The sequence below is a fragment of the Miniopterus natalensis genome, chromosome 16, assembly GCF_054644295.1.
Source record: "Miniopterus natalensis isolate mMinNat1 chromosome 16, mMinNat1.hap1, whole genome shotgun sequence".
NCBI classification, from domain to species: Eukaryota; Metazoa; Chordata; class Mammalia; order Chiroptera; family Miniopteridae; genus Miniopterus; species Miniopterus natalensis.
Window position 1 is genome coordinate 44237848 of NC_142096.1, and position 16514 is coordinate 44254361.

Genomic DNA, 16514 nt, shown 5'->3' on the forward strand with positions numbered 1-16514 from the left:
GTATCTCCCGCCCCGAGGCAGCGCCGGCCGGCAGCCAATGGTGGCCCTCGGCGCGGTCGGAGGTGGGGCGTCGGAGCCACCGCCTGGCCGCGGCAGCCAATCCGCGGGGCCCTGGAGGGGTGGCCAATGGGGGGCGACAACGTCATCGCGGCGCGCTGGGCGGGGCGCGGCGCTCGGCGCTCGGCGGGGCTGTCGGAGGTGGAGACGGCCGCTGGGCGGGTGAGCGCGGGCCGCCGGCTGGGGACCGAGCGGGGCGGCGCCCACTCCCGGCCGCGCGAAACGGGCGCGGGAGCCCAGGCGGTGTAGCTGTGGGGCGGGGAAGGAGCGGGATCCTCGCGCCGGGCTGAGCGGCCGCGGGGGCGACGCACCAGGAGGAGGAGAGCGTCGGGTTGAGCGCCTCCCCCAAGGCCGGGAGGAGCTGCGGGGGCGACTTGGAGAAGCGCTGGGAGCTGCGGGCCGGCCGGAGGGGGTGGCAGCCACCGCACAGAGGCTCCTCCCCCGGTGACCACACTGGCTGCTTTCGTTTCCTCTCGTGACAGGTGCTCGGTTGGTCAGTCCTGTCACAGCGAGGTATGAATCGTCCTCGCGAGATTTGTCCACAGGCAGAGCGAGGCCGAGGCTCGGCGTCCAGGGCTCCTCAGGAACCACTGTGCTTAGGGCTTATGTGATGCCTGAGGTCTGGGGCCAGATGTCCCCCTTCCCCAGCTCGTCGCTGGGCTGCAGCCCCAGCCGGGGAAGGCTAGTCCGGAGTTCTCGTCTGTTTTGAGCGCGACGACCAGGAGGCGGTTTGGGGATGAAGTGCTCTGATTCAGCAGCGGAGCTGACGCTCAGGTTTCTGTGGCCTCAGGCATCTTCTTTGTGCCTCTTGTCAGCTTGGACGCCCTTTTGGCAGCTGCCTCTATCCATTTGAGCAATTTCTGGCCTGGGCCTTCTGAACTCCATGGGTTTGAGACATGGTTTCTTAATGCAGTTCTTCAGGGAGGGAGATGTTTAGAAGGTAATAAGGCCTCCGTGGGTAAGGGCTGCTTTCCAGGGGATTCCTAGTGACACTTCTGGACATAGAAGTTAGGATTGGGGGTCATGTCCAGGGCTTGGGTTACTCAGGCCATCTGGGTTCTGTTCCTGGGTCCCGGTCCTTTATACCTCCCCCGGTGTTTATTGAGGTGCATCTGTGCTTCCAGCTCCTCTCTGCTGTGTCAAGGACCCAGGGGCAGCCTGCAAGATCCTCTGAGGAGGGTGGGGGAGGGAACTGTGATGCAGTTTCCAGGCCCTCTCCCTAGGATCCCACTTCTCTAGTGCTTGTGAAGGAGGAGGGGCTAGAACTTTATTTTACTTTTGAGGGAGGGAGGATCTCTAAAAAGAGGCTTTGTGATTTGGGAGGCCTGAAGTATAGGTGGGGGGCCCTGCAGGCAACAGCTGTCAAAAGCTGGTGGGTCTTCCCTGGGGCCATGCTATTGTGTGCTGCTTGATGGCTTTGTGTCCCTGAAGAGGCCCCCTTATTCTGGAGGGTGGAAACTAGGGGGTGGCCTTGACCCCCCCCCTTACATTCCACTTAGCACATTGCTAGGCACCTAGCACTTGCTCTTCAGAGCTGTGGTCCCACCAAGTGCTGGCTCTGGCAGGCATTGTGCTGGGCTTTGCCGCTACCAGTGTGTGGAGGAGTCTGTGGCAGGTGATAGCCTGGGGTCTGTCCTCCCTGCTGAAGGTCCCTTCTCTGCAGGTGGCCTCCTGCCTGGCCCAACGCCATGCACACACTTGTGTTCTTGAGCACACGTCAGGTGCTCCAATGCCAGCCCGCAGCCTGCCAGGCTCTGCCCCTTCTGCCACGAGAGCTCTTCCCCCTGCTGTTCAAGGTGGCCTTCATGGACAAGAAGACTGTTGTGCTGCGAGAACTGGTGCACACGTGGCCCTTCCCCTTGCTCAGCTTCCAGCAGCTGTTGCAGGAGTGTGCCCATTGCAGCCGGGCCCTACTGCAGGAGCGGCCCAGCACAGAGAGCATGCAGGCTGTGATCCTGGGGCTCACAGCCCGGCTCCACACCCCAGAGGCTGAGGCCGGCACGCAGCCCTTCTGCAGGTATGGGCTCACCCAAGGGGCCCTCAGGCTTGGGAGGTGCAAAGAGGGGCCCCCAAGAGGTTTTAGGCTGGTGTAAGAGCTCAGTGGAGGAACAGGCATGTTGCTTCTGCCCCAAGGTGGCTGGGAGTGGGTGTGGGCTCTGCCCCATGTCACCTGCCTCAGCCCACCCATGCTCCCAGGAAGCATGCACTGCGGGTGCTGGACATGACGGGCCTCCTGGACGACGGTGTGGAGCAGGACCCTGGCACCATGAGCATGTGGGACTGCACAGCAGCTGTGGCACGCACATGCATCGCACAGCAGCAGGGTGGGACTGTGGAGCCTGGGCTAGCCCCCGTTCCTGTGGAAGTGCGTGTGGACCTTCGGGTGAACCGAGCCTCTTATGCGTTCCTGCGGGAGGCCCTCCGTAGCAGTGCAGGCAGCCCACTGCGGCTCTGCTGCCGGGACCTGCGGGCTGAGGACCTGCCCATGCGAAACACTGTGGCCCTGCTGCAGCTTCTGGACGCGGGCTGCCTGCGCCGCGTGGACCTGCGCTTCAACAACTTGGGCCTGCGTGGCCTGTCTGTCATTATCCCACATGTGGCCCGCTTTCAGCACTTGGCCAGCCTTCGGCTGCACTATGTGCACGGGGACTCGCGACAGCCCTCCGTTGATGGCGAGGACAACTTCCGCTACTTCCTGGCCCAGATGGGCCGCTTTACCCGTCTGCGGGAGCTCAGTATGGGCTCCTCTCTCCTTTCAGGGCGACTGGACCAGCTGCTCAGGTGAGTGGGCCCCACTACTGTTCTCCCTTCCCCCTCCCCTGGCCTTGCCTGTTCATGACCCTTTGTTTTCCCTGCAGCACCCTGCAGAGCCCCCTGGAGAGCCTGGAGCTGGCTTTCTGTGCTCTGCTGCCTGAGGATCTGCGCTTCCTGGCACGGAGCCCCCATGCTATCCATCTTAAGAAGTTGGACCTGAGTGGCAACGACCTGTCTGGCAGCCAGCTGGAGCCCTTTCAGGGTCTGCTGCAGGCAGCAGCAGCTACGCTGCTGCACCTCGAGCTGACTGAATGCCAGCTTGCTGATACCCAGCTGCTGGCCACACTCCCTGTGTTGACCCGCTGTGCCAGCCTCCGCTACCTCGGCCTCTATGGCAATCCACTGTCCATGGTGGGCCTCAAGGAACTCCTGCGGGACTCTGCAGCCCAGGCTGAGCTGCGCACGGTGGTACACCCCTTCCCTGTGGACTGCTATGAAGGCCTGCCCTGGCCGCCACCTGCCTCTGTTCTGCTGGAGGCCTCCATCAATGAGGAGAAATTTGCCCGTGTGGAGGCTGAGTTGCACCAGCTTCTGCTGGCCTCAGGCCGTGCCCATGTGGTCTGGACCACGGATATCTATGGGCGGTTGGCTGCAGACTATTTCAGTTTGTAATCTCTGGGCTCTGGGTGAGAAACAGGCTGTCCCAGAGTCCAGGGCTGCTGGATAGCCCTTCCCCTCCTGGGTAGGCAGAACCTTGGCTGGGACCCTGCTAGAAGCCTGAAAACAAAGGCAATGGTGTCTGATTTTCTTGCCCCTTGAACCTTCCTGCACATTGTGCAGTGCCCTGTGCAGTTTGCCCTGTACCTGCTCCCCTGACTGCCCACCTGTGTATGGGCCTAAGGTTTGGATTCCAGGCCTGCCCAGCCCTGCTTGGTTAGGCTGCACTTGGCTACCCTCTGGTATCCTGGTCCTCTTCAGAATGTTCCTTGGGGCCCATCTCTAAGCTGAGAGGGTGTTCTCTCCGAGCCCCTCTCAAGAGCAGACTACTGGGGCAGTGGCCTGGTTCAAGGAGGGTTGGGGCCTCCTGCACTTGGGCCTGTCATGATTTTCCCTGCCCTAGCACCCAGGAGACTGACTGTTGGCTGAGCTTTGGGGCCAGAGGATGTCATTATGGTACAAATGTGCAGTGTGTTTGGAACTTAAATTTGTGGCTGTTTTTCTGTCCTAATTGGTCAGAGTGTGTTGTCCCTGGGTAACAGCTGTCTTCCAGTCTGCTCTCCCTCACCTGGGCATTCCCAGCATCATCGCAGCCCGTCTGGGCATTTCCACAGCATTTCTGGCTGCAGGGCTTGCCTCAGGCCCTGCAGACCTGGAGTTTGGAGTGATTCTGGGAGGGGTCTTTAAAGGAAGATCTCAATGGGGGTGTCGGGAGCCTCCCTGGCCATCCAATGTTTGCACCCCAGGACTTACGTCTGCAGGGCCTCAGGTGCCTGCGCTCTACCCCACCCTCGGAACCCCCAGACCTCACACACGGCTCTCCTGATACTGCTCAGCTTCCACCCTTTACTGACCGCGCGGAGCATGTGCGAGGGGATTCCCCCACAGGCCAATCCGCGGGGCCCGCGTCATCTGCGTCCCCCCCTCAGCAGTGGATCTCATAGGCAGCGGACGGCTGCGGGGGTGGCCCTGGCGCAAGCCCGGGCGCCACGCTCTCGGCGAAGAGCGGCTTGGAGCGGTCGATGACGAACATCTCGTGGCCCCGCTCGTCGCGGAGTTCCTCAAGCTGCGCGAAGGTGCAGGGCCCGTCGGAGTAGTCGTTGACGAACAGCGCGCCCTCTCCCGGCGGCCCCGGAGCCTTTTTCCGCCTGCGGCGCCGGCGACAGATCAGGGTGGCCAGCAGCAGCGCCGTGAGCGCAAGGAGCGCGATGGCCGCCGCGACGGCCGTCTGCGTGGCCAGGCCCAGGGCGCGGAAAGCCATGCTGCTCGCCTCGTGCAGGGGCTCGTGGCTGACCGGGCCGGCGGCCGGGTGTGGCAGGGGCTCCAGCTGTAGCTGCTGCTGCTGGGACAAGTTGACCAGGAGCTGGAAGGGCATACGGGCGGCGCCGCCGGCGTTGGAGGCCTCGCACTCGTACTTGCCGGCGTGAGCCAGGGTGATGTTGGTGAGGAAGAGCATGCCGCTGCCCATGTCGGAGGCCCCCTGCTCGCCTGGGCCTGGCACCCCGCCTTCTGGCGGGGCCCGGGCCCGAGGTCCCTCGCGAGGCTGGGCTACCTTTCTCCAGGTTACCAGGGGCTGCGGATAGCCGGAAGCCTGGCAGGCGACCCGCAGATCCTCACCCAGGTTGGCTATCACCTCCAGCGGCTCAACGTGCACAGAAGGCGGGATGCAGATAAGGCTACTGCCAGATACGTCCAGAAGACTCTGGTGTGCCAGGCGTGGGGGCTCTGCACACATGATCTTCTTGTCCCTGGAGCTGAGCAACCTCTGCCCCCCCTCCTTGATCCAAGCTCCCAGCCAGTGCAGGGCACAGTCACAGCGCCATGGATTCTCTGTGGACAGAGTAGCAGTGGGCAGGGAGCTCAGGGCAGCCGCAGACCACAGCCTTGGGATTCTGTTGGCCAGAGCAGGAGCCCCTTCACCACCTCCCGCAGAGTCAGGGGCCCCTACCACCCCTTTTCTGACCCCAGGTTCCCTAGAGTGGAGGCAGACTCTTCCCTGACCCCTGTCCCTCTGAAGTGTCTCTGCAACAAGTCCCACTATTTTGGGAAAACCCTGATGTCCACATAGACACCACCACCACTAAAACCTTGCAAATCTTGTCAGAACTTATCTCTCAGGTGTCATCTGGAAATGCCCCCAATCCTGGCCTTATCTTTGCAGTTTCTGCCAGCCCGCCCTCTGGTGGCCCCAAAGTGTACAAGCCTCTCAACTGTGCCTAATTTGTTTAGGGACTAAACCTTTTCTATCTTCCTTACAAAAGTTCCCTGAACTGTGCCCCTGCCTGCACCCCCATTCCTAGCAGCATTCTGTCATGGCTGCTGGTGGTTGTGTTGCCCTTCAGAGTGCTGCCCAAGGGTCTGCAGCTCAGAGCCACTGCCATTGGAGGCCCCTCCACATCTGGGCCTACTCCCTACTGCCAGCACTTTAGCCAGAGAAGATATCTTTGCAAGAGATCCCTTGCTCTAGAAAGAAGTACCTGTGAGGCGTAGGACCTGCAGGCTGGCTAGGGGCTGCAGAGTCTCGCGGCTGATGGTGCCCAGCTGGTTCCTACTGAGGTCCAGCAGTGCCAGTGAGGAGAGCCCGGCCAGGGCCTGGTCCTCCAGCAGCTCAATGCTGTTTTCCTGCAGGTGCAGCTCCTGCAGTCGCTGAAGCAAGGACAGCAGATTATCAGGGAAAGGGGCCCTGGTGGACATGTCTCCTTACCAGGCTAGGCCGGATGATGTTTGTCCCCTTCACTACTCCAGCCTGGCAGAGCAGCTGGAAGTCTAGGAGCCCCCGTGCCCTTTTTCCCCCGCACCCCCTCACCGGCACATGCAGGAAGGTGAAATCCAGCAGCTGCACCAGCTGGTTACCAGCCAGGTAGAGTACGCGCAGCTGGGCCAGGCCTGCAAAAGCACCGAGGCGCAGGCCTCGAAGCCGGTTGCCTGTGAGTGCGAGCTCCAGCAGGCGTGGCTGTTTGCGAAAGGTGCCTGGCTCCAGGGCACGAAGGCTGTTGTTATGTAGGTAGAGACTGCGAAGGGCAGCAAGTGGTGCCAGGATGCCCAGCTCCAGGTGCGCAATGCTGTTGTCCTGTAGGAACAGGGTCTGCAGGCCAGAGGGAGGGAGGGCAGACAGGTGTTTACCCCACTGAGGGCATGTCCCTCCAACCTAGGGTCCCCATCTTCCCACTGAGCAGCTCATACACCCTTTCCCTCCTTTCTAGGGCACTTCTGACCTGCAGCCCCACACGGTTCCCACCTGTGTCCCGGGCGGGATTCCGGGTGGGACAACGTGCAGCTGCAGGGCCCCACACTCCACCGTGGTGCTGTAGCAGCGGCAGGCAGCCGGGCAGCCAGCAGCTCGGGGCCGGAGACTGGGCAGACAGAGCAGCGACAGCAGCAGCAGTGCTGGGGCCCCTGGGGCCATCTCCTGCTGGACTGGCTGCAGACCAAAGCGGCAACCTCACCAACTTCACCCCAGGTGGGATGCGCCTCCTCAAACAGTCTGGCAAGGCCTTCCCCTAACACTTGAGAGCCAGCGAAGAGCATGGATGGAAGCTCACACGATGTCTAATGTTTGAAAAGTGATAAATCAATTTAAGAAACTGATAAAACATTTTCTTCCTTAACAAAACAGTCAAGGGTTTGGGGCATCAGGTTCCATTTTAGAATTTCTGTTGTCCTCTCTGTTGCACACAGGCCACGTGGGGAGAGCTCAGCCCACCCCACCAAGCGCCTTTTCTTCCCGTCCCATCTCTGCCTGGTACTGTGAGGCTTCTTACTCAGGCTTGTGGGTGTCTGGGTAGTGCTGCCCTCTACACCCTCAGAACCAGCCACTCTTTGGACCTAGGGTGCAAGAGGCTATGCAAGGTACAGTGGTATGGGCTTGAGAGCATGTGAATTGTGAAGTCCAGGGCCCAGTTCCCCAAGCAGGGGCCAGAAAGGGAAGAGCAGACACAGCCCCTTGTATATGTGGATTCCTCACTCTGGGGACTGGCATGAGACCTTATAAGGCACAGAGCCCAGAGCAGAGGTCCCTTTTGTGCCCCCAGAAAAAGGTCACTTGATAGGACAATTCACCTGTTGCCACTTGATGGGAGACAATGGCAGAACTGGTCTTAGGGGAGTCAACAGCCACAGAAAAATGAAGGCACTGTTGTGTCCTCCCCCACTCCTGCCCTGGAGGTGGGTGGGTGGAACAGCTTACTGGAATGAGGGCTTGTTCTCAGGGGACTTTCGGGAGAATGGGATGAGGCGGCAAACAGTAGGGAAGGACATCGCAGAAGCTATGGGCCTGTGTTCTCCCTGCTGGCTCCTTAAAAGGTGTCTCTGTGGGGATCAGTGGGGCCCTGGTATGGTTGGGGTATGAAATGGGGCCTTGGGAAACCAACTGGGTTTCTTGTGTCGTTTTAACAGTCACTCTGGACCGAAGTGAAGTGTGCAGTGTGTTGGGGATTTATACACATGCAACTGTGATCCTAGAGAGATGGGAAGACCTGGGTCTAGTTCCAGGCACAAGTCCAGTTTTAAAGGTGGGGACCTGGGCTGAGAAGCCAACCAGGGATGGCAGGGCTGAGGGCTGGCTATCACTCAACCTCAAGTTCTACCTCTAATGGTACCAGCTCTAAACACCCCTGTTCACCAGGTCTCCTACTATCAAGAGTGAGTCATGTAGCCCCAGCTGGCTTGGCTCAGTGGTTAGAGCACTGGCCCTCAGACGGAAGGGTCCTGGGTTCGATTCCAGCAGCCAAGGGCACTCACCTCGGCTGCAGGCTCGATCCTCAGCCCTGGTTGGGGCAGGTGCAGGAGGCAACCAGTCGATGTCCTCCCCCCTCCCTTCCACTCTCTCTGAAAAGCAGTGGAAGACAAGTCCTCAGGTGAGGAGTAAAAAAATAAAAGCGAGTCATGTAGAAAGGAACCAGTGGCCTTGCTGTTTATATCTTGCCGTAAAGTGTAACTCACGATTATTTACAGTCACTAGAGATGAGGTCAGCACAGCAAAAATTTTAATGGAATAGCTTTGGCCCAGACAGAGGCAGCTCCCTGGTGTCTCAGGATGTTTGCAAACCCCAATAAACAGGGATTTCTCTGGGACCCTGGCATTCATCCCCTTGAGAAAAGGGCTCGCCCACAGCCAGCCTCCAGGGGCAGGGCCTCTCCAGCAGGGAAGGTGCTCGGCTTCCTCCGCAGGGCTCGGGGTGCTGCTGCTCACGCGGGCACCCCCGACGCGGCTCTGTGTCGGAGGCAGGGGGGGGGGAGCGGGGAGGCCCCCGCAAACCCTCCCACCCAGCGGACAATCCCTGCCCGCGCCGGCAGGGGGCGGGGCGCCGCGCGAAGGCTGCGAGATGGCCGACGCTGCCTCCAGGGCACCCCGCCCACCGCGCGGGGACTGGGGGGAGAAGGAAGCCCTGCGAACCCCTCTGGCGCGGTGCGAAAACCCAGCCGGGCATCTGGGTGCCCCATGGCGTCCCCTGCGTCCCCTCGAGCATGGGTCAGTCCCGGGGGGATCGGGACGCGGCCTCGTCCCGCCAGGGCGCACGTCCTTCTCGGGGCGCGCCCGTCAGGCCCAGATCCCGCCCCGCGCCCGCTGACCTTGGGTGGGGCGCCCCCTCACCTGACGCTCCCGCGGCGCGGCTCCCCCGCCGAGCCCGCAGCGCCCAGGCCCGCGGAGCAGCGCCGGGCGGGGGAGGGGTGGCGCTCGCGCACGCGCACTGGAGCCCCGCACCTCCCGCCCGTCGCCCGGTCCTGCCGTGGCGAGCGGGGCGGAACCAGAGGACGCCTCGGGCCGGACGTCGGGAGGGAGCAGAAGGGCCCGTGACCCTGGCCCTGCCCACCGTTGGTCCGGGACCGGCTTTCGCAGCACCTCGGACAGCGCCGGGCAGGGCGGGGCCCAAGTGGCTCCCGCCGCGCAAGCGGCCCGCGTGCTCTCCAGGTGGCGCGTGCGCAGCGACCCGGCGGACGGCGCGGGAGGGGCCCCGGGGGCCCGCGGCCTCCCGCCTGAGGCTCAGGGAGGGGGGCCCGCGAGCAAAAGCGGCGCCAGGTCCATGGTGAGCGCGAGGCGTTGGCCCTGCCAGCGCACGTGGGAGGGCAGCGCGGACGCGCCGGGCGCGTACTCAAAGCAGGCGCTGAGCTCGAAGGCCAAGGCCGAGCGCACCAGACCTACGCCGCCCGCGCGCTCGGGCGCGGGGTGGTAGAGGCGCCCGTTGGCGGCCGAGGGCAGCAGGCGCTCCGGCTCGAAGGGCACGGCCAGCGCCTCGCCGCCGCCGCAGTAGGAGAGGCGCGGGGTCCCGGGGCCCGCGGCCAGCAGGTGCGTAAAGACCACGGGCCGATCCTCGCAGCGCAGGAAGTTGCGCTCCCTGCCGCAGGGAGAAAGGAAGGGGAAGGAGGCCTCGTAGCGCCCGCTGCGGTTGGGTCTCAGGCGGGAGAAGAAGGTGACGAGGAACTGCGGGTCTGGGGAGGCGAAAGACACGGGCTGCTTACCGGCCAGGCCCTGTTACCTGAGGCAAACGCTTCACCCTGGGCCACGCCAAGGGGAGGGCCGCCCAGACTTCACTCCACAGAGCCAGGCTCTTGAGCGCAGGATGCCCAGTCCCCGGGCGGGGGCGGGGCCCTCCAAGGGCTTCCGCGAAGGGAGAAGGAAGGTGGGAGAGGAGGGCGCAGAAGTACCTTTGAAGCAGGTGATGAAGTTCTTCATTTTGGAGTCATCCAGGAAAAGCTGTAGACAGAGGGACGGGCGGTGGTCCCTGAGTCCCAGGTGGGAGCCCCCCGCGGCCGGAAGGTCGGGGCGGGCCGGCCCGTGTCTGCTCGCTTTGCTCGTCGGCGGTGCGCACAGAAGCGCGCAGCAGGTGAACCCGGGCCCTCCTGCCTTCCCCCACCCGTCCCGCACCCCGGGCCGCGCTTCCAGGACAGGTTCACAGAAGCGGCCTTTCCCGCGCCTGTAATCTCAGGTTTCCAATCCGAGGCGCCACCTCCTCCGCAGAGGCGCCTGACTTGCTCGCTCCGGGCCGTGCAGGCTGCCCCCGGGCTTCCAAAGCAGGCGGGCGGCCGGGGGCCCACGGGTGGGAGAGGACGGGGGTGCAGAGCGCGCGAGGCGCAGCCAGGTGCGGGGCGGGCGGCTGCGGACCGCCGCCCGAGCCGAGGCCCGCCCGCCCGCGGCCCCCCCGCCCGCCCGCCCGCCCGCCCGCGGCCCCCCCGCCCGCCCGCCCGCCCGCGGCCCCGGCCCACCTGGCCCTGGTGGTCCACGTAGTAGAAGTACTCGCGCGTGCGGGGCTCCGGGCTTTGGCCCTGAGTGTAGGAAGCGCCCCCACCGCCACCGCAGGCCCGGGCCCCCGGGCACCGCGCCAAACGCAGGGCCCAAGCCCGGAGCGCCCCGCACGGCGGCCGCATCCTTCTCCCGCGCCGGAAACGGCCGGCGGGTCACGCGGCGGCGGCGCTGCGCGAACACGCGCCCCCCTGCGGCCGAGGCCTCGCGCTTGGGTTCCGGCGGCCGCCGGCCCGGCAGCTGGGCCTCCCGTTCGCGGCGCGGGCCGGACGCTCTTCCTTTTCTGGGCCTGTGGGGGCGACCCGGCCTGCGGTCGGGTGCGGTGGGGGCGCAGGCGGGCGCCCGCACGTGCCTGGCTCCTCCCGGCCCCAGGAGGCCCGCTCGGCGCCGGCGGAGTCGCGTCCCTCCAGGCGCTGACCGGAGCCGAGGCGGACACTGTCCGGAAGCCTACGCGGGGTGGGGTGGGGTGGGGTCGGAAAGAGCCCCGCCCCCCGCAGTCCCTCTGGGTTTTCAGGGTCAGGTCCGTTACCCAGGTGGCCACGGAGGGCCCAGGGTCAGAGCCTTAACCGCCCCCCTGCCTCCCCAACCCCCACCGCCGCGCCCCGGGCCCGTCGACCCAGGTGCCCGTGTGCCAGCCACCGGCCTGCCGCTGCCCGGACGCCTGCAGCCGCGGAAGGAACAGGCAGCGACCATGGCTCTCAGGTTTCCACATGTACTTTATTCACACAGAGTTGTCACCTCTCCAGTCCATGCGTCTGAGCAAGAGTCTGTGACCAGGTCGCCCCACCCGGGCCCAAAGATCACCCGACTGAGGACACACCCCCAGGGTACCCGGGCCTCTGCAGGGCTGGGCTTTTTTAATAAATAAAAACTCAACTCTAAAAATATATATATATAAAAGCTGGGGAGAAATTAAGTTTTATACTTGGAACTGAAAATTCCGAAATGGAAAATGTACAACTGAGAGTCTAGGTGTCCCGTCGCCCCAGCGCTGGCCTCGGGAAGGGCAGAGGCGGGCACCCTCTGGCTCCCCAGCTCAGCTCCTTCCCTCTTGTCTGCTGCAGGTCCCCTGGGAAGGGGGCAGGGTTTGGTTTTTGGTCAGAAGCCAAGAAGTGGAGAAGAAAAATGAATGGTACTTGCTCTGCACAGAGGATGGGCCGGGATGGCTTGGAGATAAATAGCATTTAGGTTAAAACTATGTCATTAGCAAATTTAGCTCTTATATCTCCCTCTATTTATATCTCTATACACAGGCGGGCTGGGCTGCAGATAGATTCTGAACTTATAGTGGAACCAAGGAAAAATACTCTCAACCCTCCCCCACCCTGCCCCAAGAATGCCCGCCCAAGCCTGCACCCCCCCAGAGGACTTTGGTTCGGGGGCCCCTCCCCACGCAGAGACCGCCTGCCTGGCCCTGGCCCTGTTGGTGGACAGCGCAGTGCCCTGGAGCCCCGAACTCCTGTGCAGTTAGTTACTGTGCTGGAGGCCGCAGGGGGCTGGGGGGAAGCGGCGGGTAGGAGACTGAGGGCGAGGGCACGCGGCAGGGTGCAGGCCAGGCCCCGGCTGAGCACAGGAGCCCCTGGGAGGCAGTGTGTGCCCTCGGGCGCCCGGGTGGGGCAGTGTCACTTGGCTCCAGGAAACAGAAGGCACTTTCTTGGGGCTGACCCACCAGGCAGTGGGGGGTGGGGTGGGCGGTACCCTCAGAACTGTTTGTGAGGCGGATGGGGCCAGAAGCACCCTTTTCAAAGTCCCTCTGCCCCGGCTGGGGCCTCGGGCCCGGGTGGGGGCCATGGGGGTGGTTCCAGGGCTGGGCGGGCGCGGCCGGAGCCTGGCATGCTACCTCCGTGGCGGGGCGTCCCCTCCCCCTCCCCGTGCTCCCCCGCGCGGGCGGCTCCGTGCCCACCCGCAGCCCCGCCGCCCGCGGCTATAGCACGCCCTCCATGAAGCTGGTGTCCAGGTGCTGGATGAGCACGCGCAGGAAGGACATCTCCTTGCGAGTGTTCTCGAAGATGACACGGGGGTCGTCCGACCGGCAGCGCAGGCAGTTGGGCGCCATCACCATGGCCAGGTTGCTCACGTCCATCTTGGTGACGGCCACGTTGGCGGGCTGCACGAACACCTGCGCGAGGCGGGCGCCTGGGAGCGGGGCGTGCGGGGCGGGGCCTGCGAGGGGCGGGGGGCGGGGGGCCTGCGAGGGGCGGGGGCGGGGCCTGCGAGGGGACGGGGCGGGGCCTGCGAGGGGGCGGGGCCTGCGAGGGGCGGGGCAAGCCGGGAGCGCGGGCGTGCCGGGTGGGGGTGTCCGAGGGGCCCCCACGCACCTGCAGAAAGCGGATGAGGTAGCACAGCACCAGGCGGTTGATGCGGGGCAGCGCGTGCACCACGGCCACGGCGGCCTCGGGGCTCTCGTAGTGCGCGATGCACCGCTCGTAGAACTCGTGCGGGATCAGGGGCTCCTCCAGCTCGCGGTACCACAGCTTCAGCAGCGACGCTGCGGACACGGGCGGGGCTCAGCGCGCAGGGGCACGGCCGCCCCGCAGGAGGGCACGGAAGGGCTGCGTCGGGTGAGGGCGGCACGGCAGGCAGCATGCGAGGCCCGCAGGCTGACCCCACGGAAAGGGTCGGGCCGGCCAAGGTGCCTGCAGCGGCGCAGACCCCACTGAGGTCATGAACCTGAGGGCCGGCACTGACTGCGGAGGCCTGGGCGACCGCGCGGGACTGACATGCGAAACAGGCCTGCTCCGAGGGGCGGTGCGCCCGCGAGCAGCCCAGACCGCGGGGGGCCCAGGGTATGCCCTTGCTGGACACAGGCCAGGACCCACGGCACCACCAGGGGGGCGAGACCATCTGAACTGAACGGGTCGGGTCTGCCCTTGCTGCCCAGGGCCTGGGGGCTCACCAGGGACGTGGGGGTCCTCTAGGCCAGTAGGCACCTTCCACTGGTCCACCTGTAGCTTCAGGGCATTCACTTCATCAATGTCCCCAGGGACTCTGGAGCAAAGCAAGGATTTCAGGGGGGAGGAGCCTGGCTCCCCCAGTAAGGGTTGCTCAGCCTCTCTCCTCCCATTTGGCTTCCTTCCCACCCCATGCAGATGCATTCCTCTTTAGGGACACCGAAGCCCAAACTCACAAGCCTCAGGTTCCCCAGCTGTCTTCCTGGGGCTTGGGTAGGTGAGTCATGACAGCAAGGGACTGGCCAAGTACCACTGCCCATGGGATAAGGAGTGTCATCCCCAATCACACGTGAGGACCACCTGCTAGGGTTGCTGCCTCTCTCTGTCCTCATCTCAGACCCTGCTCATGGCTGGAGTCCAAGTGCTCCTTGGGCCCGGCGGCTATTTCTGCAGGGGCACTGACCCCAGCCAGCCCTCCTGCCTGGGCTTGGGCGTGCTGCCATGCAGGGAGATGACCCTGCTGCCCTGCCTCCTAAGGATGGCCCCTGCCCTGCATCCGCTGGCCACACAGTGGCCTGGCCCTTCCACTTGCTCCAAGGTGCCTCTCCCAACCTGAATGCTGCTCTCTCTGGCTGCTCTGACGCCTGGTGCCCCTTGGCCCATCTGCCCAAAATGTACAGTGGAGCCACTGAGGCCCCCACACCCGGGGCCCATTTTTTGGGCACCTGAAGATGCCTTCCGTCTGATCACCGTTGAGTGCTAGCACCTCCTCAGACAGGCGTGTCTGTACCCAGGGCAGCTGCCGCTCAGGGTAGCGCTCCTTCTGCATGCTCATGACCTCTTGCAGAGCACTGCCAAACATGGATGGGCTGAACACAGCGTTCTTGGCATGCCGGATCTCCTCCACGTTGGGCTTCTTCAGCCCCTGCAAAGACAGCCCCACTCTGTCCTGCCAGGCCTAGTTCCCAGCCTCCACCCCCAGGGCTGCCCTTGGCTTGGCCGTCCCCTCCTCTGTCCTCGCATCCCCTTGAATTAGGTTTCTGCCCAGCCAGAGCTGGGGACACCCCTGACTCCCTGGCCAGAGTCACCAGGGGGCCTCCTGCTGGACCACCTACAGCATCTAGAAGCTTCGCGTGGGTCCAGAGGGGCCAGGCAGGCAGTTATGGGCCACATCAGATCACACTGAGGTGGGGGGGTGGTGCAGAGGAGCAGCCTGGGTGGATGCAGGCAGTGGCTTCTGAAGTCTGACTGTGGCGGGGCTGGAGCAACACATTCAAAAAGGAGAGGAAGTGGAAAGGCGAGAGCAGGCTCTGGGACAGCGGACGCAGCTGCCCTCAACAGAGGTGGGCAAAGTCGGATGCAGGAGGGCCTGAGGGCTTCCTGGGGGCGTAGTGGGTTGAAAGGGACGGGGGAGAGGGGTGCAGATACTGCACCCACCAGGCAAACAAGAGGGGAGGATGGCTTCAGGTCCCAACAGTCCAGGGAACAGGGCCCAGCTGTGTGGTGTGAGGAAGGCCTCCTGTCCTCTACAGAAGCCACAGAGGATGGGCTGGGCTGTGGGAAGGGGTGTGGCTGCCAAGCTCCGCCAGGTGGTAGGAGGTCCCCACTACAGCAGATACCAGGAAGCAGTAGTGGAGGGTGCTGCTGGAGCCACCTGCCTGTGTGCCCACATGGGACGGGCTCACCTGTCTGTGGGGTGGGGCCATCCTTGGCAGAAGCCCTTTGATAAGTCTGGGCTCTCAGACCTCCATGGCTGGTGGGTGGCCTGATATGAGCAATGGAGCATGGGGAAGCCTTCTGAGCCCACCTGCCAGGAGGGTCTCCTCAGGGAGGGGTGGCCCCTTGGTCTGCTCTTTGAACCCAGCCACATCAGCCAAATGGTGGCAAGCCTGGGGCAGCTGGTGTTGCTGCCACTCTCGCTAGGGTTGGTGGCCTGATGCCGTGGGCCAGCAACACACCCCTTTGCAGTGGCTCCTGAGCTGGGGTTGCACCCCTGCCTGAGGCCTTCCCTGGCTGCCTGCCCAAGTGGGCTCTCCACAGCACCTTCTACACTGTAGGTGTCACTGCCCCCATGTGTATACTGCCCTTGGGTACCCTTGTCTAAGAGTCTCTGGCACAGCCCACCCACCCCTGCCCAGCTGTCCTGGGAGATGCTTGTACCTTCTTGGCCCCAGTCAGGGCTGCCTTCTGCAGCTTGTGGTAACAGTACTTGGCATATGTGCTTATCGCCACCCCTGGAAAAGAATGGATGCTGGTCGGCTTGGTGTGGATATGTGGGGCGCAGGGGCTGCAGGCCAGCCAGTGACTAAGAGAGGAAGCAGCAAAGAGGGGTGAGGAGAGGCAGCCCCTCCCAGAGCCCAGGGCATCCTGGCCAGGCTCCTGCCCACCCCTTGCCCAGGGCAGTGGGTCCTCATTCCTCAGGGCTGTCCTTCGGAGCAGAAATCCACATGGAGGAGCAGGGGGCACTTCTCTCACCTCCAGAAGAGCCAGGCTGGAGAAGGAACCCCTCTACCAGCCCACGCTCCTCCTGCCATGTCCAGGAAGGGCAGTTTGGGTATAAGGCCTGTTCCTCAGGAGCAGTCACAGACAGGGAGGGCCTAGGTGCCAGCATCTCCAAACTTCAGGCTCCATTTCCCAGCTGGCCCTGAGGAGCCATTTCTGCTTGCAGCAGGCTTGAAGGTACTTAGAACCCACTGCCTTGGGCCAGCACTAGAGGAGGGTTAGGCTGGCTGGACACCAGGCCCAGCTCACCTGCAACCCTTCCCCTCACTGGGGACCCTGGGCAGCCCTGGGAGAGGGCTTTGGACCCCAGGACCCCAGGGTTGAGGACTGCCTGCGTGGGGGTCAGGAGGAGG

The 16514-nt window shown here is 63.9% G+C and overlaps 4 protein-coding genes across 7 annotated transcripts in view; 1 reads left to right on the top strand and 3 right to left on the bottom strand.

The window, feature by feature from the left end:
* Positions 1-378: 378 nt before the first annotated feature.
* On the top strand, positions 379-4039 carry LRRC14 (leucine rich repeat containing 14). The gene is made up of 4 exons (XM_016216633.2): positions 379-570; positions 1721-2074; positions 2254-2838; positions 2916-4039. The coding sequence occupies exons 2-4, from the start codon at positions 1746-1748 to the stop codon at positions 3481-3483; spliced, it is 1482 nt and encodes a 493-aa protein (XP_016072119.1). The 5' UTR covers positions 379-570; positions 1721-1745; the 3' UTR covers positions 3484-4039.
* Positions 4040-4361: 322 nt separating this feature from the next.
* LRRC24 (leucine rich repeat containing 24) lies at positions 4362-8678 on the bottom strand. The gene is made up of 4 exons (XM_016216632.2): positions 6767-8678; positions 6335-6613; positions 6006-6174; positions 4362-5358 (listed from the first exon to the last, which is right to left on the bottom strand). The coding sequence occupies exons 1-4, from the start codon at positions 6932-6934 to the stop codon at positions 4454-4456; spliced, it is 1521 nt and encodes a 506-aa protein (XP_016072118.1). The 5' UTR covers positions 6935-8678; the 3' UTR covers positions 4362-4453.
* Positions 8679-9511: 833 nt separating this feature from the next.
* Positions 9512-10893, bottom strand: C16H8orf82 (chromosome 16 C8orf82 homolog). Its single transcript, XM_087825228.1, has 3 exons — positions 10732-10893; positions 10174-10222; positions 9512-9957 (listed from the first exon to the last, which is right to left on the bottom strand). Exons 1-3 carry the CDS (start codon positions 10891-10893, stop codon positions 9512-9514), a joined length of 657 nt encoding a protein of 218 aa, XP_087681354.1.
* Positions 10894-12684: 1791 nt separating this feature from the next.
* The window catches only part of ARHGAP39 (Rho GTPase activating protein 39), a 74496-nt gene continuing 70666 nt past the window's right edge, over positions 12685-16514 (bottom strand). For all 4 annotated transcript variants that reach the window (XM_087825578.1, XM_087825575.1, XM_087825576.1 and 1 more), the window contains 5 exons: positions 15820-15893; positions 14385-14584; positions 13665-13756; positions 13087-13256; positions 12685-12887 (listed from right to left, as the gene is read on the bottom strand). In XM_087825578.1, the coding sequence (XP_087681704.1) occupies positions 12693-12887; positions 13087-13256; positions 13665-13756; positions 14385-14584; positions 15820-15893 (731 nt within the window). In that variant the 3' untranslated portion in view covers positions 12685-12692. The remainder of the gene's footprint in view (positions 12888-13086; positions 13257-13664; positions 13757-14384; positions 14585-15819; positions 15894-16514) is intronic.